Source organism: Lipotes vexillifer, unplaced genomic scaffold, assembly GCF_000442215.2.
Source record: "Lipotes vexillifer unplaced genomic scaffold, Lipotes_vexillifer_v1.1 scaffold1122, whole genome shotgun sequence".
NCBI classification, from domain to species: domain Eukaryota; kingdom Metazoa; phylum Chordata; class Mammalia; order Artiodactyla; family Lipotidae; genus Lipotes; species Lipotes vexillifer.
Window position 1 is genome coordinate 2060611 of NW_006798649.1, and position 25024 is coordinate 2085634.

Genomic DNA, 25024 nt, shown 5'->3' on the forward strand with positions numbered 1-25024 from the left:
TGGGATGCGCTAGTCAGGTTAGGATGGGACAAACAAGATAGGAGACCAGCCTCTGAGTCCCTGCTGCCTGTGGACCCCCAGACAGGACAGCCCTAGGCCTGTCAGATCTGGGGCACCACATCTACCGCACGTGTGGTTCCCAGACACCCTGTGAATATGGCAGGATCAGGGAAGCAGACAGTCTGATTCTCCCTGACTCCCAGCATGTGAGGTTGGGAGCAAACGACGGCAGCTGTGTAACCAAGAGGAGCAGCCATTCTGGCCTCCTCGCCCTGCTTCAAACCGGGCTCCCCTAACTCCAGCCCTGTGCTCCCAGCATTTACACCCAGTGCTGAAATGGGTAGAGACCCTCGCCACACTCCGGGGAGTGTTCTCTAAAAGATGCTGGTCTCGATGATGGTGTCCCTGTCCACCTGCTCTTCATCCTTCAGTGGGTCTTCGGGCCCCGGCCTCCGGCTGAGTCTGGGGCTGAGGCTGAGGGTGGGCAGGCCACTGGAGCGGGTCAGCAGCATGGTGCGGCGGCTGGATGGGCTGCCGCTGGAGAGCTGCCTGCACATCCTGGGCCCTGGCCCCCTGCAGCAGGCCAGATGGCAGAGGGAACGCGGCCACAGGTGGCCGTTGAAGCCCATGTAGATCCAGGGGTTGCAGCAGCTGCTGAGGTTGCCCAAAAGCATGGAGATGGTGAAAGACACATTGGTTGAATCTGCCGAGAGAGAAGCACAAGAATTTCAGACCTGGGAGAGAGTCCCGGTCCCTACTGAACGGAGAAGGAAACTGAATCCCAGAGAGGACCTGGGACTCACGTGGGCTTCTATAATTAGAAAGGAATACAGCTGGGGCATGAACCTGGGACTCCTGACTCCAGAGTCTTGCCTCACTGATTTATTTGTTCGTTTTGTACTGCAGGGTGACGACAGGATCCGAGGCTTGCTCTGAGTTGACTTTAGAGGTGCCAATATAGTCCGGGACAGGACCAGCCCAAATAGGAGACACTGTCTTTGTTCCAAAACCTCGCTCTTGAATCCCCTAATGGATGTAGAGCTAGGATGAAGCAACTTCTATATAAAACATGCAGGAAAAATAACCATGATTCTAGCCAGGTTCAGGCACACCTCCGTCCCCACTTATGTCATAGATACGGGTGCACATTGCCTTCCGAATTCTGTCCTCCTTGACCCCTAGGGGTCAGTCCCAGTCATTCTGTCATTCAGTCATTTTGCATGTGAGTATAAACTGTGCCAGGCCAGTGATAGGGACCTGGTAGGGTGATCAGTGGAGCCTGACAGCCCTACGGGTCCCATGATGTCATCTCCAGCTGTGCACCTTCTGGGTACAGGGCATCCAGGCATCCCGTTCCAGACCAGTACTTGTTCTCTGTCATCAGAAATTACATCCAAAGAATGCACCATCCTTGGCGGGTGGGGGAGCTAATTTCTCTTCTGGGCAGTCAAAATGTGAGAGTTCAAAGAGTCTGATAAGATTTCTTCCAGATACAATACTCTTTCTGAAAATGAAATGAAACTTCTCACGACAACAGGAAAGCTGCTGGGATGGGCCCCGTCCTCCTGCTAGATGCGCCACGGCTACAGTTATGGCATGGGTTGCATACTGAGTTACGCTGCTCTTCAGTGGAGGCTGTAGAATCACTGAGCACAATGCTTATACTGGAAAGAACCTTAGAGGTGGAATCACCAAATACAACGTCAGAGCTGGAAGGAAACTTAAGGGTTATGGCATAGACTTGAACCTAGGTCTTCCCTCTTCAAAGCAGCAATCCTGCACCCTGCCACCATTTCAACCAAAAAACTCAAGGGCAAAGCTCAAGTGCCTGCTCTGTAAAGCACCATGACATCTTCCGATACACAGATTCCTCATGCGCCTCTCCTGAGGGTATGCTCTCCAGTGCGGTACTCATAGCCCAAGAGAAGGGAAGATACAGGGTCAGAATGTTTGAGAGAAGGCTTGAATCATAGAGTTAGGAAGCCCAAGACACCTGGGCCTGGATGGGCAGGTCTAGGGCACAGAAGTGAGGGCAAGGAGGGAGCACCTGTAAGTGGAGGAGAGACCATCCTCAGCAACAAGCACAGCCTCCTTCAGGCTCGTCTGCGTTCTGGCCTGCTCCCCAGTTAACTTAATACCCAGGGGCTGCAGAAGACTTGGGAAGTTCCTTTGGCTAAGGGGTGGTATTCATCCTGTCTGCTCCATCGACATATATATGTAGTGCCTAGACTCGGCCAGAGACTTAGGGGTTCCAGAAGTTTCTTCACTTGGGAAGCATCTGTTTGATTTGGCCCTGTCTGAGCCAGGCCCAGTGCAGGGGCTGGAGGTGGGCCCGGAGCATTGGAGTCTGCAGACTCTCAGCCCCCGGGGGCAGATCCACTACTAGTCCTGGCCAGCCGCTGCACTGCATTCTGACGGAAGCTCAGCTGACAGTCGGGGGCAGGGCCAAGGGCAAGGATACAGACAGCTTCTCACCAAAGACTCAGGGACAGGCGGCCAGGAGGCTAGTTTGCTGTGGAGGGAAACTGGGTGCACTGGAAAGTAAGTCTAAAGTAATGAATGTCAGCCCGACTCGAAGGTCCCAGAGGGCTTCCAGTTTTCTGAGGGAGCACATTTTCTGAGGGATACTTAGTTCCTGTACTTTGTACTCAGTGAGGCTCTTGGTAAGTGGTAAGTCACTCTATACATGGGTCTCTGGGGCAGGCTGATGATGACAGTGAGTACAGCAGGCGAGCAGGAAAGCCTGCACTGGCTGAACGGCAGGATCCCCATCTTCTTGTAGGTTCCTTGATAAAGGGGTGAATGGCCTTCTCACCCCTGGTGACATCAGCTCAGCTGTGATCACTGGGAATAAAGCCATGCCACGGTTAAAGCTTGGCCCATAAAGACCTTGATTCGATTCCTGGCTCCATCTCCTACTAGCAGTGGCACTTCGGATCAGTTATTTCACCTCTCTGAGTCTCAGGTTACTCAGATGTAGAGAAGGTCACCCCAAAGTAGAACAAGGCCTGAATGTGCTTGGCACTAGAAAGCCCTCCTTCCTTCTATTCTGTGCTTGACTAGAGCAGGGAGGTCCCTACAGGTGGTTAGGATTAATACGCTCATTGCTTTAAGGGTAATTTATAAAGTCTCTGGTCCAGATTGGTGTCTGAAAGGTGGTTAAGAAGGGGTATGATGGGACCGTAAGAGTTCAGTATTGCTGTCACACTTCTCTCACAGAGCTGTGTTAACATCATGAACAGCCTTCCACTTACTTCATCTCTCCAGAAAAGCAAAGCATTTGGCTTAAGTGTGTGCTAGGATGAGCAAAATGAGATTAGAAACAAAAGCACAGGGAAGGGGGACCACTCCCTAAGAGCTGGTAGGAAGTGGTAGCCAGGGTCTGCTGGCCAGTGAACCCTCTGGAAGTTTCCAGAGGAAACTGTGCACAGGGCCTCCCTAGGGCAGTCACATGCTGCACCCATTATATACCCCAAGCTGTGCATAAGATGTGACGCACTGCAGAGGACACAGTCACCCCTCTTCAAAGACTCGTCCCCCACTCTTCTTAGGGGAGCAGGAACAGATGTCTTTGAATACCTCTCTCCAACATTTTGGGTGCCCAGACACCGCATCTACCTTTCTGAGGGCAAGTTCACCCCAAATGCCCTGACCGGCTGGCAGTGTCTAAAACTTAGGAGGCTGCCATCTACCTCACTCCAAAAAATGACCATAACAAGGCCTTCTATGTGCCAACCGGAACACAGTCCCATTTTGTTTTTCACGTAGGAGGAAGGGGCCTCTCCTCATCACTTTCAGAGCCAGGGTTATGGGGGTGCGGGGGGGCAGGAGGATGTATTGAGGGAAAAAACAAGGAGGCACCAGGCTTGGGTTCTACTTTTCACTTTGCTGTGTGGCCTTGGGCAAGTCATGTTTCCTCTCTGAGGCCTCTGCTTGCTCATTAGCAAGACAAAAGTGTTGAACTTGAAATTTCAGGGTTGTGCACCAAGGCTAATTCATTGAAAGTGGCTGTTGTAAAGGAGTTCAACGTCATGTTTAGTTGCAGGGGGGAAGAGTGCTGAGAGACGTAGTTCATGGGCCACAAATTGCCATCCTGGATGGAATCATTTGAAAATCCCTTTCAAACACCTAGCAAACTGCCAGTTGCTTGGCCAAATCTACTAATGGTCATATTTTTTTAGGGCCAAAGAGTATTTTAAAATGTTTACATTAGTTACCAAAATTTTAAAAGATGGAAATTAACGCCAAAGATACTCACGTGGCGTCTTTTGGCTGGAGGGGAGCTGCAGCTGCCCCTTTTCACATGGGACAGGTGCCATCTTTCCTAACTGCTCATTTGTTACCTATGTGGCCTTGTGAGCCATTGTGACCCTGTCCTAATACTCTTGTCCTCCCCTCTCCACATTTTTCCACCTCCTGCTCCCACATCACCCCTCACCGGACCACACACTTGCCTTCATCAGGGGCATTCTCGTCCCACACAGACCACATCTGGACGCTGAAGAAAGGCGCCCAGCAGGCGATGTAGGCCAGCACGATGACGAAGGTCATCTTCACAGTTCGGATCTTGGCCCGTGAGATGGCGTTGGTGCCGCTGACCCGGGATGGCAGCCCCCGTGTGGCTGCAGCTGGGGCAGAAGGAGGTGAGGGCCTGTTCCAAGTCCTCCAACCCCCACCTTCTACCTTCCAGGCCCCGGTCTTGACTTTTAGGTTCTTACAGATTTCATGGCAGATGAGGCTGTAGCAGGCCGTGAGCATGGCCACAGGCAGGATGAAGATGGCCAGGGTGGTCCAGGTGATGTAGGCCCGTGGCCCCCAAGGAAAGCGGAAGTCTGCCCAGCAGTCCAGCACTCCAGAGCCCTGGATCACCTCTCGTAAAGAAAAAATGAAGACTTGAGGGAGGCTGAGGATGGCAGCCAGCAGCCAAGGAGCTGCAATGAGAGGGTAGGTGGACAGGCTGGGCTGCTGGAGGCTGCACAGGGGGCGACAAATGGCCAGGTAGCGGTCAAGCGTCATGGCCAGCAGCATGTAGGTGGAGGCGAACATGCTGAGCACCTGCAGGTACTTGATGGCCCGGCAGAGGGGGTCGGGGCCCTGGAAGCGGTAGGTGATGTCCCACAGCAGCTGGGGCAGCACCTGGAAGAGCGCCACACCCAGGTCCGTCAGGGCCAGGTGCAGCACAAACAGGTGCATGCGGGAGCGCTTGCGGCCTGCCTGTCCCACTGTCAGCAGCACAGTCAGGTTGCCTCCTGTCGCCAGCACCAGGACAGTGGCCAGGACTCCGATCTCCACCTTGGCCAGCTCCTCATCCCGGCCCAGCCAGGGTGTGGTGGCATTGGGGACAGAGAGGGTGCTCCCGGGGGCGGGGCTGGTGATCCAAGGAGGCCCAGGATCCATGGTGGAAGTTTGCGAGGAGGGAACGGGAGGAGGGAGAGGGGTGGATGGAGAGTGTGAGTGTGAGTGGAGAGGCTGGTTGAATGAGATGGAGTGTGGGGAGCGGAAGTTTTAGGATGGGAAAAAGGAGAAGGTTGGGGATGACAGGGAAAAGGCTGAAACTGGATGGCAACCGTCAAGAAGATGGGGACAGAGAGGACGATGGAGAATGAGATAAGGAAGGAGAAGGTGCTGACCCCAGAGAGGGGAGGGGGAACCCAGGAGCCAAGGGAAGGAGGGGTCAGGGAGGCAAGGTGTCAGGAGAGGAAGAATGGATGAGGCTGTGCGCGGTGAGGCCTCTGGAAGGGAAAGAAGGCTGCGGGAGCTGGCACCACTCCCAAATCCACCCCAAATCCACTCTCTCCAAACTTTTCTGGAAGCGGAAAGCGGATGTCCCTAAGCCTGCTTGGAGGCGCGCTCCCGGCCATCGGTGTCGCCCGCCAGCCTGGAAGCCCCAGCCGAGCCCACGCGCCCCGGCCAGCGTGAGGCGACCAGCGGCAACTGGAGCGCAGTGGCTCGGCCGAGCGAGTTTTATGCTCTAGCGCAGCCCGAGCGCAGCGGCCCCTCGGCGCGCCGGTTGGCTCCTGCAGAGGAGGGGCGGAGTGACACGCACGGGAGGAAGGACCGAGAGCCTGGGTGGAGAGGTGGGGGTAGGTGTCGGGGGACGGTCCTGGAGGAGGGACAGAGCGGGCGGTGGACCAGGCACAGGGAGCCAGAGAAGCGGACGACGCGACCAAGCGCTCACCAGCCGGCGGGACCCACGGACCCTCAGACAGACAGATAACCTCATCTTGGCTCACACCTGGAACCCCCGGACTGTCTCCCAAGACAGGTGCACACCCCGGGGGACGGGTGGTGGCCACCCACCTATGTGGGGACTCCAAGGCTGCCTGCTCTGTTGGGTCCCCGTTAGCCCAGAAGGGTCCAAAATCTGCAGGGGTGGCCAGGTGGGCGAGGCAGGGCCCCAGACGGAGCCCTCGGCCCTTGGGGGTGACGTCCGACCACAGACTCTGGTGGAGACTTGGAGCCATAAAGGGGGGAGGAAGAAAATGCGAGAATGTGTTTGGAGAGGGGTCAGTGGTGGTGACGGGAGAGAGGTGGGGTGGGAGCAGTTAGACCTGGAGTCCTGGGGTTCAGGGGAAGGTTTAACCCCCAGCCCCACCCCCGGAGTCTTTCACCAGCACTGGCCTCAAGGCAGTTAAGCACCCTGAGAGGTAGAAAACTGAGGCCGCAGAAGTCACGTGACTTGCTCTCGAACTAGAAAGCGGTAGAGGCAGGACTAGACCCAGCGCAGTGTGCTTCTCCCAGAGCAGCCTTGACTAACAGCCAGTGTGTGAGAGGCACTGGAGCAATAAAAATAGACCCCCAGGGCCCAGAGGAAGCTTACAACTCAGTGGAGAAAGTAGTGCGTGGTAGTGGTTGTGGAATTCACTTTGTTTTTAGTACATATAGCAGGTGGATTGTTGGGACTCTCCAGAGCAGATTAGAAGTTCCTTAGGAGGGACAATAGCATCGTCTACCACCCTCAGAAAGGCTGGGACCCATCATCGTACCAGAGGTCCCCTTGTCTTGCCTTATAATCAAACCAGACCCTCATTTACAGTGTCATCCACCCACCCACACACCCAATTAACATCACTTTTTGAAGAGTCTCTGTCCTGAACAGCCCACACATTCATCTCCACTTCATCCCACTCCACAGTTCAAACACCATTTCTCACCTAAAATACCCTAGCATCCTCCTCTTGTGCTCTGCAGCCCAAGCCCCAACTTCTCAAGGATTTTGCTCTTTATGAATAATTATTTTAAGTCTCTCTACTGGATCACTCCCATGGGCAGGCAAACAAACTCTACTGCTGTGCATTTAAAAAACATATATATAACCCATCTCAGTCACTGGACCCCGACCTCCAGCTGTTACAATCTCTTCCCCTTGACGGCAAAACTCAAAAGGGCTGTCATTTCTTGATGTATTCATTTAAAATTATATATATTTAAACATATGTTTTAAAATGTTACATATTACGTAAATGATATCATACTACATATACCATTCTGGAACTTGCTTTTTACATTCTACTTTATTTTTGAGATCAGTCCATGATAATATATAGGTCTAGTTCATTCACATTCGAGTATGTGAATATAAAACATTTTATTTATTCAGTGCCCTATTTTTATAGTTTAGGTTATTTCCAGAGGTTTTTTTTTTTTTTCTTTCTTTTTTGCTATTTATTTTTTAATGCTGCAGTGAACAGTCTTATATATGTGTCTTTGTGTTCGTGTGTGAGAATTTCTCTCAGGTGTACATAGAGAAGTATATGCTTGATATCAATATTGTTGTGCCATACAATGTATGAATTTTCAGTTAGGTAGGACCATATCTTAAATCTTAAATATTTTATCTCTAAATTTGTTCTACTGATTTATTCTACCCCCCAGGTGCATCTGAGTTTCTCATCATCCTCACAGCCAGACTTTTTAATTTTCACCTATCTGATAGGTATAAAAGAGCATCTCATGTTGCTTTTAGTTTCTATTTCTCTGATTACTAATTATTTTGAGTATCTTGCCATGTATTTATTTACTGTTTGGATTTCCTCTTCTGTGAGTTGTCTATATCCTCTGCACAATTTTTTATTAGGTGTTTTTTCTTATCAGTTTGTAGGAAATCTCTATTGTTCTGATACGAATCTTTTATGTATTCTGAGACGTTGCAGATATCTTCTCTAATCAGTCACTTATCTTTTAATTTTATTTATGGGGTCATTTGCTACAAAGAAAGTTTAAATTTTAATGAAATCAGTATTTTATCATTTCTGCTTTTTGTGTCTATCTCAAGAACAGAGATATCCCATATTTTTTTTCTAACACTTTTAACATTTGTTTTTCACTATTTAGGTCTTTAATCCATTCAGAATTCATTTTTGTGTATCTGTGAGGTAAGAATCTAACTTTGTTTTTTTTTTTTCCCCCACATGGCAAACCAGTTACTCAATTTATTGAGTACTCCATCATTTCCCACTGGCAGCTATATAATATATTGAGTTTCAAAATATGTATGGGGCTATTTCTGGGGTCTCTGGTCTGTTCCATTGTTTTATTTTTCTATCCCTGCTCTAATATTTCACTGTTTTAGGTACTAAAGCTTTATAATAAACCTTAATATATAGTAAAAAGTAAGCCTCCCTTTTGCTCTTATTTTCAAAATGGTTTTCACCAGTTTGAAATTGTGAAGTTTGGTATCAGTTTGTCTAGTTCCACAAAAATTTCTGTTGAGCTTTTGGTTAAAAGCATTGAATTTTGAGAATAATTTGAGGGAGAACTGACATATTTATGATTTTATTCAGATCTATTTTTCTGTCCTTCAATAATATTTTATACTTTTCTTCAGAAATGTTTTCCAAACTTTTGATAGATTTATTCCCACATACCTAACAATTTCTGTTGCCATTATACATAGAATGTTGTTCCATCACATTTTCTAATAACTAATTAGTTATTGCCAGTATTTGGGAACAACATTGATTTTTGTAACTTGATCTTAAATTCAGCAGTTTTGCTGCACACTCATATTAGTAAATTATTTTGGACTACCTGTGTGTATAATATTGTCTGCAAACAACAATCATTTTTTGTCTTTTATTCTGAATTTATTTTGCTCTTTTTCTTGTCTGAGTGTTATAGCTAAGACTCCACTACAGTGTTGAAGGGCAGGCAACATTGATTTCTGACTTTAGTGAAAGGGCTTCTAAAGTTTCACCATTAAGTATTATACTTATGGTAGATCCTCTGCACTTTTTAATTTTTAAAATCTACTTATTTTTTAAATGCACATAGTATAAAGAGTCAAATTATTCTATACTGGAGTTATGATACTACCCCTAGAGGTAATAATTTTCAAATCCCTAGAGGTAATAATTTTCTTCCATTAAAATTTTTTATTAAAGAAAATTTTAATCATATATAAAAGTAGAGAGAATAGCATAAGGAAACCCCATGTTTCCATCACTTAGCTTTAACAATTATCAATAGATAGCCAATTTTGTTTTATCTACCTCTTCATTCACTTCCCCTCCACCCCAAAATTGTCTTGATGCAAATGTCAGACATCATATCATTTCATCAGTAAATACTTCAGATGTATTTCTAAAGAAATAGGATTCTTAAATATAACTATAATATAATCCCCAGACTATGAATAATTCACTAACATTATCAAATATTGAGTCAGCTTTCACAGTTCCTTGATTGTCTAATAAAAAATGGTTGAATGCCTTAAAATTTTTTAACAGTTTATCTGAATCCAGATTCAAAAAAGGTTCATACATTGGCACCAGTTAATGTGTCACTTAAGTCTGTTTTTTTATAGATTCCATTTTCATCTTTTTTTTCCTTTGTTCCCTGTAATTTTGTTTTTGTTATTTTATCCTGTAGTTTCCCACAATCTATATTTTGACCTTTGCATCCCTTTGAAGTTGTTTAATAAATTCCTCTGTTTACTGAGGACTGATAAGATTCTGGTTAGATTTTTTTTTAGCAAGAGTACTTCATAGGTATTATTGGATGCTTCCATCAGGGATAAATAATGTCTGATTGTCTATCTTTTTGTGATGTCAGCAGCCAGTAGTAGATCCATTGCACGGATCTATTAATTCATCAGGATTGCAAAATTATTATATTCTAATTCTATCATTCCTTCATTGCTTATTTAAAGAATCCTATAAAGAGAATCTTCTCTTCGTCAACTGTTTGGTCACCCTGAGGTACAGTTTGCACAGAAAAGATGAAATTAATGCTTAGTACTGTTCCATTATTAATAGTTTTCAAATAATGAATTGGTTCCCTGGAATTCTTCAAATCATCGATTTAAATATATTTAGTGTGTTGCAATCACTTAGAGTTATTATTTTGATGCTCAGATTGTCCCATTTTTGGTCAGTGGGAGCTTATTTAAGTTGGCACCTGAGTCCGTTTGTATTTGTGTTTTTCATTTGGCAATAAATATTAATCATTTTTTTTTTTTTTTTTTTTTTTTTTTTTTGTGTCCTACTGCACTTGTGGGATCCTCCCGGAACGGGGCACGAACCCGTGTCCCCTGCATCGGCAGGCGGAGACTCTCAACCTGTGCCACCTGGGAAGCCCAATATTAATCATTTTAATGTACATATCTTTTAATTGAGATATAATTCACATACCATCAAATGCACCTTTTTTATTGAATGAAAGATTCTTTAAATTCTATAGTGCTTTACAATTTTCAAAAGTTTCACACGCATGATTTCATATAATTCCATAATAAACCCCCTTTTCACCCTACCCCTATACTTCCCCTGCCCCCTTCCCTCTCCCCACTGGTAACCACTGGTTTGTTCTCTATATCTGTGAGTCTGCTTCTTTTTTGTTTTAGTCACTAGTTTGTTGTATTTTTTTAGATTCCACATATAAGTGGTGTCACACAGTATTTGTCTTTCTCTGACTTATTTGGCTTAGCCTAGTGCCCTCCAAGTCCATCCATGTTGCTGCAAATGGCAAGAGTTCATTCTTTTTTATGGCTGAGTAGTATTCCATTATATATATATATAGACACAGGTTGCTTCCATACTTTGGCAATTGTAAGTAATGCTGCTATCAATGTTGGGGTGCATCTATCTTTTTGAATTAGTGTACAGTTCAGTGGTTTTTAGTATAGTAAAATTGTTGTGCAACCATCATCAACATCTAATTCCAGAAGATTTTCATCACCCCAAAAAGAAACCCCATACCTATCAGCAGTCACTCCCCATTCCTCTTCCCTCTCAGCCCCCAGCAACCACTATTTGCTTCTATCTCTATGGATTTTCCCATTCTGAACATTTTAGATAAATGAAATCATACAATATGTGGCCTTTGTGTCTGGCTTCTCTCTCTTAGCATAATGTTTTCAAGGCTCATCCATGAAACTTGTATGTATCATTACTTTATTCCTTTTTATGACTGAATAAATATTCCATTGTATGAATATACCACATTTTATTTACCCATTCATCAGCCGATGGGCATTTAGTTTGTTTCCTCTTTTTGGCTACTATGAATAATAATGCTATGAACATTCATGTATAAGTTTTTGTGTGGACGTATGTTGTCAGTTCTCTGGGGTATACCCCTAGAAATGGAATTGCTGGGTCGTATTTGGTAACTCTGACTTTTTAAGGAACTGCCAAACTGTTTTCCAAAGAAGCTGAATCATTTTGTCTTGAGTCCTTTTGACAAAACCTTAGTTTTCTTTGATAGCTCTCTTACTTTCAGGTGTGACAAGGCATTTTTTTTTTTTTTTTTTTTTTTTTTTTTGGTACGCGGGCCTCTCACTGTTGTGGCCTCTCCCGTTGCGGAGCACAGGCTCCGGATGCGCAGGCCCAGCGGCCATGGCTCACAGGCCCAGCCGCTCCACAGCATGTGGGATCTTCCCCGGACTGGGGCACGAACCCGTGTCCCCTGCATCGGCAGGCGGACTCTCAACCACTGTGCCACCAGGGAAGCCCGACAAGGCATTTTTTTACATAAGTATCATACTGAACACATTTTTCTCCACTTGATTTTATTTTCACTTAACATATCCTGAAGATTTCTTCATAGGAGATTACAGAGATATTCCTCTTTTCTTTTGCAGTTGCTTAGTACTCGGTTTGTAGAAGTACCATAGTTTATTCTTCCAATCCTCTTTGATGGGCATTTTGCTTGTATCCAGTCTTGCTGTTAAAAATGGTGCTGCAATAAATTGCCTTATATATATTTTTCCCATATTTTGCGGTAGATGACTAGAAATTAGATTGCTGGGTTTTAAAGTATTTGCACAAACAAGTTTGCTATATATTGACAAACTCTCCTCTGTAGGGATTGAACTAACTTTCATTCCTATTGTAATGTATGAGAGAGCCTGTTTCCCCATAGTCTTAACAGCAGTGTGTTCTTAAATTCTGGATTTTTGCCAATCTAAGTTAAAAATAATATTCTCAGCTGTTTTTTTTTGCCTGTTTTTTATTATGAGTGAGGTTGAACATCTTAATGTTAAGAGCCATTCATATTTCTTTTTCTAATAATTATTGATATGTCTCACCAATTTTTGTTGACCTTTTAATTCTCTCCCTTAGAAACTTTATATACTTTGGTAATTAACTTTTGTCTGACATTTAACTTGCATTTTTTTTTTCGCTTTGTCATTGATCTTTTTACGTGATTTGTAGTATTTCTTGACAGAGACAACCATTCTTAACTCATTTAGTATTTATTAGCTATTAACGTCCATATTTCTAAATAACAAACATATACTATTACTTCTTAGTTTTCATTTTAAGCATTATTTATTGATCTTCCCTTTGAGCATATGGTGCCCTTTCAACAGAGACCCACTGCTCACATGCATATTTCCTGTACCCCCATCTTCTCAATAGAGTAATGGGAATAGTAACTTGTGAGTCTCCATCTGAGACCGACTGTATGAACTGAAAGTTGAATCTTTATGCAGTAATAAAGATTGGTAAAGCCTTTAGCCAAAAGACTTAAAACTTTAAGAAAGACGTGATTCATCCTCAAGTAATTTAATCTAATCCTTAGAAAGGATTTGCTTCCATGGATTTGAATGTTGGTTTCTACATTACTAACTAGTAGACTAAGATGCAGAGAAATAAAAATTGAAATTGTTAGAAACCACTTCAATTAAAGAAGAAAGAAGTGCTCTGTTTTCATATGTTCAACTTGAACACAGTGTTTTCAGGAATAGACCTACTGTGAAAAATAAAATTTATTTACATATTTATCAATAACTCTTCTCTTAATAATCTTCCATTTTGGCCAAAAGAGTGAACTCAAAATCCTTCCCACATTATTATTGGCCAGTGAAAACTGGGGACTATGTATCCTTCTTGTGCCACACCATGACCTGGGCAGAAGAAAGTACATAAGGGGGCTTCCCTGGTAGTGCAGTGGTTAAGAATCCGCCTGCCAATTCATGGGACACGGGTTCGAGCCCTGGGTCCAGGAAGATCCCACATGCCGTGGAGCAACTAAGCCCGTGCGCCACAACTACTGAGCCTGCGCTCTAGAGCCCACGAGCCACAACTACTGAAGCCCACGTGCCACAACTACTGAAGCCCATGCACCTAGAGCCCGTGCTCTGCAACAAGAGAAGCCACCACAATGAAAAGTCTGTGCGCCGTAACAAAGAGTAGCCCTTACTCACTGCAACTAGAGAAAGCCCGAGCGCAGCAACGAAGATCCAACACAGCCAAAAATAAATAAATTAAAATAAATAAAATTTTAAAAACATCCCCAGAAAATAAAAATTTAAAAAAAGAAAAAAGAGGAAGTAGATAAGGGCATTTTTCTCCTTAGCCTCTGGGTGCCTAGCCTGCAGAGGCCTCTTCTTGGTTGGGACTCAGAACCCTCTCAGAGTGTTGAGTTACTTGCCAGAGCTGACACTTCAGAGAGATGCCTGGTTACTTGTCGTCACACTTGTCATCCACCAGGTGCTGGCCTTTCTGTTTCCCTGAGTAACCCTTGATTCAGTGTCCCATAAAGTTCTTGATGGAGGAAGCGGTCTGGGGAAGATGGGCCATTATGGGGACTAATGCATCTTTTACAGCCTTGGTGTTGCCACTGTCTTCTGTTAAGTTGGTTTAACCCTGAGACTGCTGGAAAGCCAGTGGGTAAAAGAAGTTGATGTAGAGAATGGGAGGGTCAGCTGAACCAGTGTTGATCTCAGGGATTCTCCAAAAGTCTCCAGTTCCTCTCACCACAAAACATCTTGAAAAGTCCTAGAATGTTGGAGTTGAAATGGACTTGTACCTTGATTCGACCAAGAGGCTGAGGAGTGATGGAAAGGATCTCAGAGACCATCAAGTCCCATTCTCTCCTTTTCCAGAAGAAAGTCCAGCCTGAAAGCCAAAGATGAAAGTGAGGTTCTCAACACCACATAGATATCAAAGGTGAGAGCCTGACCAGGATCCAAATCTGTCCACGTGTTCTTTTCTCCATCGATCCCTCAGGACAGTGGTCCTCCACCCTGGCTGCACATGTGAATCTCCTGAACAAATTGTAAGATGCCCAGGCCTCACCCACAGAGAGTCTGATCCACTGCCGTAAGGCAAAAGTTTCAGCACTGAAGTGATAAAGCCAACTCAGTGCTTGACCCCTACTGGAAAGTCAATAAGCTTTTGTTGAATATTAATTCAGAATTTAATGAGCACAAACGAATAAATGAATTATCCCCACCAGGTAACGTTGTTTTATTTCTCAACGTTATTGTAGACATTTAAAAATATGCACAGAAGTAGAGAGACTAGTATAATAATTTGTATAGTATCTAATTTGCCTTTAAATAGAGGTTTTCTGGAGAGTAGATCAGAGAAGTGACTCTAATGCTGCTGAGAATTCCCACAGCCCCACTAGGCCAGGGTCGAGTTACCTGTGTGCAGTATCTTTGGGTATCTCTCAGACCACATCCTCCTGAACCTGTGGCAGGCAGGGGAACCCAGTGCCCAGGCATCCAGGCGGCCAGAAACATAGCAGGCGGCTAAAGATTGAGGGCCCCTTATACAATGTGCCTGTTCCGCAATCCTGGCCCCCGGGGCAGACCTCAGCTCCAAGGGAGAAGAGGCAGAGTTAGTGCTAGATTGCGTCCCTATTGCTGAGGCTGTCTCCCAGAGGTACTCGGCTCTCTGCTGTGGCTTTTTAGAACAGGAGGTGATCCTGTTATGCTCAGATAACTCTGCCTTTGACTCCCTTTGGGGGACGGTTGAAACTTTCTCCATGATTATCATCAGTTCATGAGAAAGTCTTAGTTTTTCTTTTAAGCTCATTGTGACTATCAGAACTCTTAATAAATTTCCTTGAAATTTAATGAAATGAAAGCAGTGACTCACCGAAGATAAATGCATAGCACAGCTCTCTAGTTTCCGGGTAAGCTGGTCCCCAGCCAACTTAGTGGATTTGACCATTTGAGGCTAGGAGCCCTGGAGAGAGGGGCCCTGGGGCGGGGGTGGGGGTGGGGCAGAAGTGGGGAGGGGCACAGCTGCTGAGCCCAAGTGTTGGGGAAGGTGGGGGACAGCTGCTGAATCCTGCTTCCTCCTCTAGTGCTCCCCCTTTCCCCAGAGTAGAGTCTCAAGTCTCATCATTAGCAGGCCCATGTACTTCCTCCCCCGCCCCAGCAGCCCCCACTCCCGCCCCATTCAGCTATGTGGGAGGAGGGAGGGCGGTTTTCAGGGATCTGCTCTTCTTTTCCTTTACTTCTTGCTACATTCTCTCTCCATGTTCCCAATACCCTCATGCTGTGCCCAGCAGCCCAGGAATCCCCCTGGCAAGTTTTACTGCCCAGGTTGGGTGGGTGGATATGTAGGTGACAGCCCATGTTAGAGACATTCCTCTTTATTTCTCTTCTCATCCACACTCACCTATTCTGTGCCCCACTAATGGGGGAGGGGTGGCAGGGAGCTCACTTATCTGTACTGCTAACACAGGTAGGCAGCATGAAACGACCAAGGTATCTATTTTTTTCTTTTTCTTTTTCTTTTTTTGTGGTACGTGGACCTCTCACTGTTGTGGCCTCTTCCGTTGCAGAGCACAGGCTCCAGATGTGCAGGCTCAGTGGCCATGGCTCACGGGCCTAGCCGCTCCGCGGCATGTGGGATCTTCCCGGACTGGGGCACGAACCCGTGTCCCCTGCATTGGCAGGTGGACTCTCAACCACTGCACCACCAGGGAAGCCCCAAGGTATCTATTATTCATCCCTGATGATAACAATATCCCCAGCTTTTACCATGGCTCTTGGCACATGGTGGGTGCTCAATAAATGTTTGTTGGAAAGATGGATGGAGGAAATGGAAAAGTCATTGGACCTAAAGTCAGGAAACCTACGTTTTCCTCCTGGTGCTGTTAGTAACTCAGTGTGCCTTTGATGAAGTCACCTCATGACCCTGGCCTCAGTTTCCTCTTATGTAAACCGAGGTGGTTGGATGGGTTGATCTCTAAATTTCCTGCCGTGCCTCTTTTATGGCTCTATGCTGGCACAATTCCTGACCCTAGCTGAGCTGTTAAGGCTAAATATTAAACCCCTCAGGAGATACGTTTAAAACAGACCTGAAAAATAGCATCTAATCCAAGGAGAAGCTCTAATTCTGAAAATTCAGAGCCAACGGGGCCAAGAAATTCAAAGTCATGGGCCAGATTAGTTTTATGGGGCCTGATTCTGAGCCAGAGTCCCAGTCAGCAGCGGGTATCAGTGACTGCCCCACAGAGGATGTCCGAACATCATGCAGCGGGACCAGGCTGCAGGGTGTAGTGGGAACGAACACAAGGTGAGAGACTCATCCTGAGAGGCAGTGCTGTTCTGTGAGATGCCTCCCACGCTGGCCCAGGCCCATGCCCTTCCCAAGTTTCATCTAAATTCACATCTGGTCTTTAACATATTTCTGCCTTCAGAATTGGGTGTCCTGACTGCCTCAATTCAAGGAATGTCATTGTAGAGCCATTAAGGACCAATGTAAAATGGAATTGCTAATATGCAACAGGGGCCTACTTGTGGCACAGGGAATTATATTCAATATCTCGTAATAACCTATAATGGAAAAGAATCTGAAAAAGAATATATGTGTGCATATGTGTGTGTGTGTGTGTGTGTATAACCGAATCACTTGGCTGTACACCTGAACACAACATTGTAAATCAATTGTACTTCAATAAAAAAAGTAGAATTGCCAGTCAGTTTCTACAGTGAAGGTTTAATGAAAAGAAGGAAGATACTCCAGACAAAGGATTACATAGGAGGGTGGATTAAAGTGAACCAGTATGTGGAGAGAGGTACAGACTTGAGTTTGTTTGTTTGTTTGTTTATAAATATCTACTAGGGTACCATCATTATACATACATTATCTCAGATTCTCACTGCAACCCTGGAAAATAAACACCATGTTATTATCCTTTTCTTTTCTCTCTCTCTCTCTCTTTTTTTTTTTTTTGCGGTACGCGGGCCTCTCACTGTTGTGGCCTCTCTCGTGCAGAGCACAGGCTCCGGACGCGCAGGCTCAGCGGCCATGGCTCACGGGCCCAGCTGCCCCGTGGCACGTGGGATCTTCCCGGACCGGGGCATGAACCCGCGTCCCCTGCATCAGCAAGCGGACTCTCAACCACTGCGCCACCAGGGAAGCCCTCTCTCTCTCTTAATGGTGAGGAAATTGAGATGATTCAGAGAGGTTAAGTGACCTACCCACACAGCCAGTAAGTGAGGGACCAGGATTCCAGATCTTTTCCATAAAAGACTCCAGAACTCAACCTTTCTGCCCAAATATGCTGTTCTTATGTACTTGGAAGAGGTCACATTATCTCCATTATCTGCTTATACAAACAATAATACTAGTAACAGCTGATATTTACATACCCTTAGGAGTTGAAAAATTACCTTCCATTATCTCATTTAATTCTCACCATGGTCCTTTCAGATGGGTGTTTCAGCCCTATTTTTTAAGGAGAAGGGTAGTGATGTTCAGAAGAGCTAATCACTAGGACAAGATCACCAGGACATAAAAATTGAGGCAAGGGACAAAAACAAAAGCTCTTTGGAGTCCTCATAAGGAGCATAAAGGGATTCTAAGAGTAGAACTTGTGAAAATCACTGCTCTAAGCCAACCCACTTCTCAACTTTGCATTTCTACCTCTTTTTTTCCAGTCACACAGAATTGAAATTCAGGAATCGTAGATTCAGGAGCTTTAAACATGGAAGGACTTTCAAAACTGGCTTCAAAGTAGAGCCTGGAAGTTCCTCAAAGGTGCCCCAGGGGCTGCCCTGGGGGGTAAAGGCAAGGTCAGGTTGGGAGTGGGGCTCTAAGGAAAATTGTAATTCATATAACCGGCCCCAGAGTCTCTCACACAGAATTTGCCTTGGCTTAGGGAAAGACTTAACAAACCGCAGGGCGACAGAGGTAAGACACTGATGACATGATTTGGATGGCAGCAAGGAAGAGATGGTTAAACCACTAGCATAAAAAAATAAGCCGGGATTTGGAAAGTAAAGAACGGAGAGAGGAGGAGGAGGGAGAGAAGGCGGATATTGAGGTTGACGGCTGGTGCTTGAGTCGGCAGAAATGGCACATGGGCTTTTTTCAGAACAGGGAAGTCTCCTTTTAGCTCTCTGCTTTTCTGCTGTACACCTGTCCTCCCCGTGCCCACTTTGCTCCCCTACACATAGCTGACTGGTATGAGGACATTTGAGGGGATGGGGAGGGGACCGAGAAGAGGTTACACCCTACATTTTGGTCAATGTTGAGGCAGAGAGGAAGGAGAAACCTGCAAGATGCAGAATGAGCACTTAGCAGAGCTAGACCATGGAGCCCAAGGTGACTAGGAGTAAGCAAGGGCTTGTGAACCTCACGCAGTGTGTGGGGCGGGGGCTCAGATGATCTCCTCTAGATACTGAGGAGCAGGTGACTCGCTGCTACAAAAGCGTGTACACCGAGCTAGGCTCCTGGACTCCAAACTCCCCTCAAATGATCCCACTTTTTCTACTGCCTGCTGATTTATCCCATAACACTGTTTACGGCTCTTGCCTGTGCATGTAGCCATACGGTTTCCTGCTTATTACATCAAATCAAATTTCTTAAGCCTGGCCTCTCCCACTGTCGCCCATGAATCTTCTGCTCTGGTCAGGCTGCTCTCCCCTCCCATCCACACTGCTGCCTCTGTCCCCACACCTTGGCTTTGTTTTTCCTCTCAGCTGAAAAATGCTGTCTGCCCCTCTAGAGTTATCTGAATCCCGCCAGCCTTCAAGGCTCCACCCCTCCACAGCTTTGAACAGCAGGGAAGTTTCTCCCGCCCAGTCTCAGGGCAGGTGAACTTGGTCTTGTTTGGAACTTGGAGATGCTCAATTTTCCATGCCTCCCTAATAAAGTTGTAAGTGTACCACTTGATGCAGAGATGTCTCACGTGTCTTAATTAACTGATGGCCGCATGCCCCAGGCTTTCTGAGACATATTCCATTTCTTGCAAAACTTATCTTAGATCGTGCCTTCTAATTTAGGGTTCAGAAAATACAGACTCTGTGCTGGTAGTGTGATTCAAAAAATATATGTAGCAAAGGACTCCATTGTAATACTCATTACAGATTTGGGCCTCGTGGGCTGGGTATGAATCAGTAGGCAGGAGGCTGTATTTGCTTCAGGCCTTCATGGAGCATACATGACTAGACCCATTGGGGTTGATGGCTATTCACAAGGCTTAGGCCCTGAGATGCTGGGGATCGATGACCCTCTCTCAACCTCCCAGACATTCGCCCAGATGGAAAAGGAACTCATCAAAAGAGGAAAAGATGAGAGTCAGTGTGTGCGAGACACTCAGATCAGCAAAGCATGGTGAGTCCAGAAGCCAGCAGGGCTGGGATGCTCAGGAGAGGAATGCTTACGAACTGGAAGAGCCCTGCCACCAGATGTGCTGGGGGACCCAGAGCAGAGGTCACTCTGGCTGGGGACCTTATAACAGATCCTAACACTGAGGCGTGCACTCAGTAGGGTGACTATGGAGGCAGACAGAGAAGTGAGCACATCTGCCTAGAGGCAGGAGCCACATCCCTGTCATGCAGGCCAAGTGTGTCAGTCCTGTGACAGGAGAGCCTTGGGGGAGGGGGAAGGGCTGGGAGGTGGATGGAGTGGGGGATGGGGGGAGATGCCAAACCAGGGGTCTGGGAGCCACTCAGTGAGCGCGGGGAACCACAGACAGGGAACATCCCCAGATGGCCAGAAGGACTACAGCTCAGAAGCACAGGTGAGGAGGACACCCGAGATGAGCAGAGATTTCAAGCCTGGGATTACAATGATGCTGCTGATGGGTGGTCTGAGCGAGAGTTGTTTTCTGGGTTTTGTTTTGTTTTGTTTTTGAGATATGTAATATTGATCAATTAAATGGAATTTATGCCCAAGAAAGTGTCAATTACCTTTAATAACTTATCTTTGGCTGATAATGAGCTGAACAGATCACAGAGTCCCCGAGCACTTCAAGGCCTGTTTGGGGGTAAGGTACAGTCAGCCCGTGAGCACTTGGGATTGGAAGGGTCATTTCCTATGCCTTTAGGAATAGCCTTTAGACTGAGTTTTCCTTCCCCCACCTTAGGCCCTTTCGCCTTCTGAAGCTTCATTACAAAAGTGCCCAGGGGTTGACTCTGGAATATGTGGTGATCTTTTCATGCCCTGTTTTTTTTCCCAGCTGCCCTTGCTTGAGTCACGGTGATGTCACAGGAAGAAGACAAACAGTTTCCTTATCTGCCAAATGGGGACACTTAATACCTACTTGCAGGTTTTTGTGAAGATCAGTGATTGCCTGTGGCAGGTGCCTGACGGAGCTTAGCACACAGTAAGTGTTCAATGAAGCGCATGTCGTATTACTTTTTACTCCGGCTGCTGTTCTCTGCTACTCCTCCTGGCCCCGGCTCCCTTTCTCTTTTTAGAAAGTGAGCATGAAGTTTGGAAATTAGGGCTTAAAATATATTTCCATTAGCCATAGCTTCTTTTGGCAGTCTGCTGTGGAGGGATAAATGATGGTGTGGGCAGGCAGAGATGGAAAAGACTTTTTTTCAGTGACCTGAGCACCTGGGTTGTACACAGCCACCACTGACAGGACCATTTGCCTCCAGACCATCACCTTGATGATCCGCCAGGTGTTCAGTGAAAGCCATTTATAAGCACCTCCCTCCTCTTTTCTCCTCTGAATATTTAAAAAAATCACTTCAGTGTGAAACTAATCAATGACATTCTACCAGATGCTGGGGTGAAGGAAATGGGGAATTAAAATCTTTTCAGGGAAGATGAAATATAGGTGCATTGATTTAAGAAGAACTAAACTCAATTTTTATCCACTTATTAGGTCCCTACCAGATCTAAAAGAGAAAACGCTTCTCAATTTTTAGTCTATAGACCCCCAGCACAGTCTCCTGGGGGTGCTTGTTTGGAAACAAAAGGCAGGTTCCTGACCTCACCCTAGTCCTACCAGATCCATCTTAGGTAGAAAGAGTCAGGGAGTCACATTTTAAATAAGTTCCCCACCAAAGTTTGAGAATCACTACAACATAGGAAATATAAAGGAGTATAGTTTATATTTTTAGGCAGCTTACAATCTAGGTGGAAATGATAAAAAAGCAGGAAGCTGATACAATCACTGTGTGTTTTAGAAAGATTATTCTGGCAGCAGTGCACAGGATGGACTTGATTGGGAAGCTGGAGATGGGAGATTTGTTCAGAGGTGTTGGCTGTGGCCTAGAGTGCGATAAGAGCTGGAGGTGCTGAAAAGGAGGGACAGATGCCACATGTCAACCTGCATCACAGATGTGTGTGTGTTTTTTTTTTTTTTAATTGCGGGCAGTCACCAATTCCTTTTGAAAGTTGGAAGGCTGTAGATGACAAACACATAAAAAGTATGAAATAGTGTGGAAAGAACATTTATGCCAGCAGAGGCCCAAGCACTATCTTAATTTTTTTCTGCCTATTTAATTTTTTTAAACCAACATTTTCTAAAAGATTTCATCAAGGGATCCTTCAAAAATATAAAGCAGGGACTTCCCTAGCGGTCCAGTGGTTAGGACTCTGAGCTTCCACTGCAGGGAGCGTGGGTTTGATCCCTGGTCAAGGAACTAAGTTCCCACAAGCTGCACGGCAGGGCCAAATATAAATATAAAAATATATATAACAGAAGTTGCAAACTAACTGACTGACTGACTGACTAAATCTGTCCCTGGCATGTTTTGTTTGTTTAGAGGAGCATTTTTTAAAACTTTGAATTGGTTGCCAATATTCTAAAAAATCAGGTGATTTCACCTAAAAATCCAGATTATGAAGTTTTCTTGAAAAACACTCAGATCTGGTAACTTCAGGACCTCATCCTCACAAGGCCACAGTAGCTGAGTCATTGTGAGAAGGGAGGCGCCCTCTCCAGTTTGCCAGAGTCCACAGGACTCACCTCGTCCCCTCCCCCACTGAGCATCAGTTGCCACTTATCCTCACACCTGTGCTATTTTTTTCTTATAGTGAAGAGCATTAAGAAGCATTTAGAAGCATATTTATGCTCAAGTTGCTATTGAAATTGTTCTTTTATTCAGCCCGATTCACTACGCTACACACCTGGTCCCTGCTGCATTTAAGTTGGCAAGCCCTGCTATAACATCTATTCAGGTCCCACAGAACCAGACGAAGGAAAGAGCTGCCAGGCTGCGTCCCCTCCCACAGCTCCCACCTCCGCGTATTGGTGTAGAAATACCAGAACCTACAGTGCTTCAGAAAGCCTTGGGCTGGGGAGTTTCCCATTAAGTCACTTCGCCTCCCCCAGAATCTCAAGACAACCTCCAGAAAGCACGATTGACACAAATATGCAGAAAGTTGTAACCTTTTGAGATGGTGTTATAGGTGGCTAACAAAAGAATAGGTGTTTAGTCAAGACTTACTTGGCTGTTCAGTGAGTGGTTAAGACTCTGAGCTTCCGGGGCTTCCCTGGTGGCGCAGTGGTTAAGAATCCTCCTGCCAATGCAGGGGACACGGGTTCGAGCCCTGGTCCGGTAAGATCCCACATGCCGCGGAGCAACTAAGCCCGTGTGCCACAACTACTGAAGCCTGCGCACCTAGAGCCTGTGCTCCGCAACAAGAGAAGCCACCGCATGGCAATGAAGAGTATCCCCCACTAGCTGCAACTAGAGAAAGCCTGCACATGGCAACGAAGACCCAATGAAGCCAAAAATAAATAAATTAGTTTTAAAAAAAGAAAGGAACAAACTACTGATACATGCTGTAGTGTGGATAAACCTCCAAAAAATTAAAAAATTAAAAAAAAAAAGGCTCCAAGCTTCCACTGCAGGGGGCATGGGTTCAATCCCTGGTCGGGTCTAGAGCCTGCTCCGCAACAAGAGAAGCCACCGCATGGCAATGAAGAGTATCCCCCACTAGCTGCAACTAGAGAAAGCCTGCACATGGCAACGAAGACCCAATGAAGCCAAAAATAAATAAATTAGTTTTAAAAAAAGAAAGGAACAAACTACTGATACATGCTGTAGTGTGGATAAACCTCCAAAAAATTAAAAAATTAAAAAAAAAAAGGCTCCAAGCTTCCACTGCAGGGGGCATGGGTTCAATCCCTGGTCGGGGAGCTAAGATCTTGCATGCTGCGTGGCTCGGCCCAAAAAAAAAAAAAAAAAAAAAAAGAATAGGTGTATAGAAAGAGGTGCATCTTGAGAAGAGTCTACTCAAGGGTATTCTAGGTGTAAAAGTGTCCAAGGGGGCTCTTCCGTGGCCTCTTATATAGCCTGAGTAAAATCTCCCTCACAGTCACTCCCTTCCTTTGGGCTGATCCTGTGCTCTCCAAGCAGCCATCTGGTTATAAATTCCATTCGGGAAATGTATGTCTTGGAAAGCAGATGTGAATATTCTGGTCACTGGACAGCCATGCTCAAGCATTGCTCACTTGTAGATATGGAATACACGTTTCTTGTGAGGTATGGTTAGCATAGGCCTATATCCCCCAGGACCTGAATGAATAAAACTGAGCTCCTAGTCTTGCAAAGCTGAGGACCAGAATATTGACAAACAGCATCCTCACCAAGCGACAGAGTCGCTGGCCAGCAAGACATATTTCACCATTACAGGGACATAGATCTGTCCAGTCCCAGGGGCTCCAGGGTCTACAGTTGGAGACTAGTGGGTCTAAATTTCCCGGGCTGCAGGAGGTTTCTTGGTTCATTTGCTCCTGAGCTCTCACTGTCCCTGGGAGATGTTACTGGTCTCTGACCATGATTAGTTCCTCACACTGTCCCTGACACACAGGAGCATTCTGTAAATGTTTGTGGGAAGAATTTCAAGCGGAAACATGTTAACAGAAGCCAGGTAACTGCCCGCCCTCCCAGCAGAGATACCTGAGGTGATTCTTGCTCTGCTTGGGAGGCTGTACTTCTCTCTCAGATTGTACAACTCATCTTGCTAGGCTGACTGTGGCAGAGGGCAGAGCAAGGAGAAGCGAGAGCAGCGCTGGCATTCAGCCAGTGGGCTGTCTATGGCAGGGCTCGGAAATGAAAGGGCAGCATTGCCCCAGCAGGCATCTCTCAGCTTCCTGGTAACGAGAGGCGCTCTCCTGGGATCCCTGGATACCCAGGAGAGGGAGAGGAGGTGGGGGAAGAAAGAAGGAACACGTTGATCAGCTCGGTTTTCCTCTGAGGCAGCTGGTGCAAAGGTTAGAGCAGGGCACAGAGGGGATTCTGCCTACTCAGAGAAGACAGGCAGGAAGGGCCCAACACGGGGTGGGGGGAAGATGTGCATGGGGCCAGCCCTGCCCATAATGTTAAAAAGTGCTATACATCCTTTGCCCTTCAGTCTAGCTTGGTGTCCTGCCAGCCCCCCGTGAGTGGTGAGTGGAGAGGATGCAGCAGACTCCCACCCCCAGTGTGATCTCAGAGGAAAACTGCACCGATAGACCTACTCTTATGATGATGCCTAGGACTCCTACAGTGTTAAGCTCTGCTTTTGCATTTTTCAGAAAGGATATTATAATGAACCCTATATACCCACCACCTTTAAAAAATATATTTATTTATTTTTGGCTG

The 25024-nt window shown here is 46.0% G+C and overlaps 1 protein-coding gene across 1 annotated transcript; it reads right to left on the bottom strand.

Annotated features, from left to right (window-relative positions):
• Positions 1–374: 374 nt before the first annotated feature.
• AVPR1B (arginine vasopressin receptor 1B) lies at positions 375–5572 on the bottom strand. The gene is made up of 2 exons (XM_007470698.1): positions 4455–5572; positions 375–703 (listed from the first exon to the last, which is right to left on the bottom strand). Exons 1-2 carry the CDS (start codon positions 5395–5397, stop codon positions 375–377), a joined length of 1272 nt encoding a protein of 423 aa, XP_007470760.1. The 5' UTR covers positions 5398–5572.
• Positions 5573–25024: the final 19452 nt, after the last annotated feature.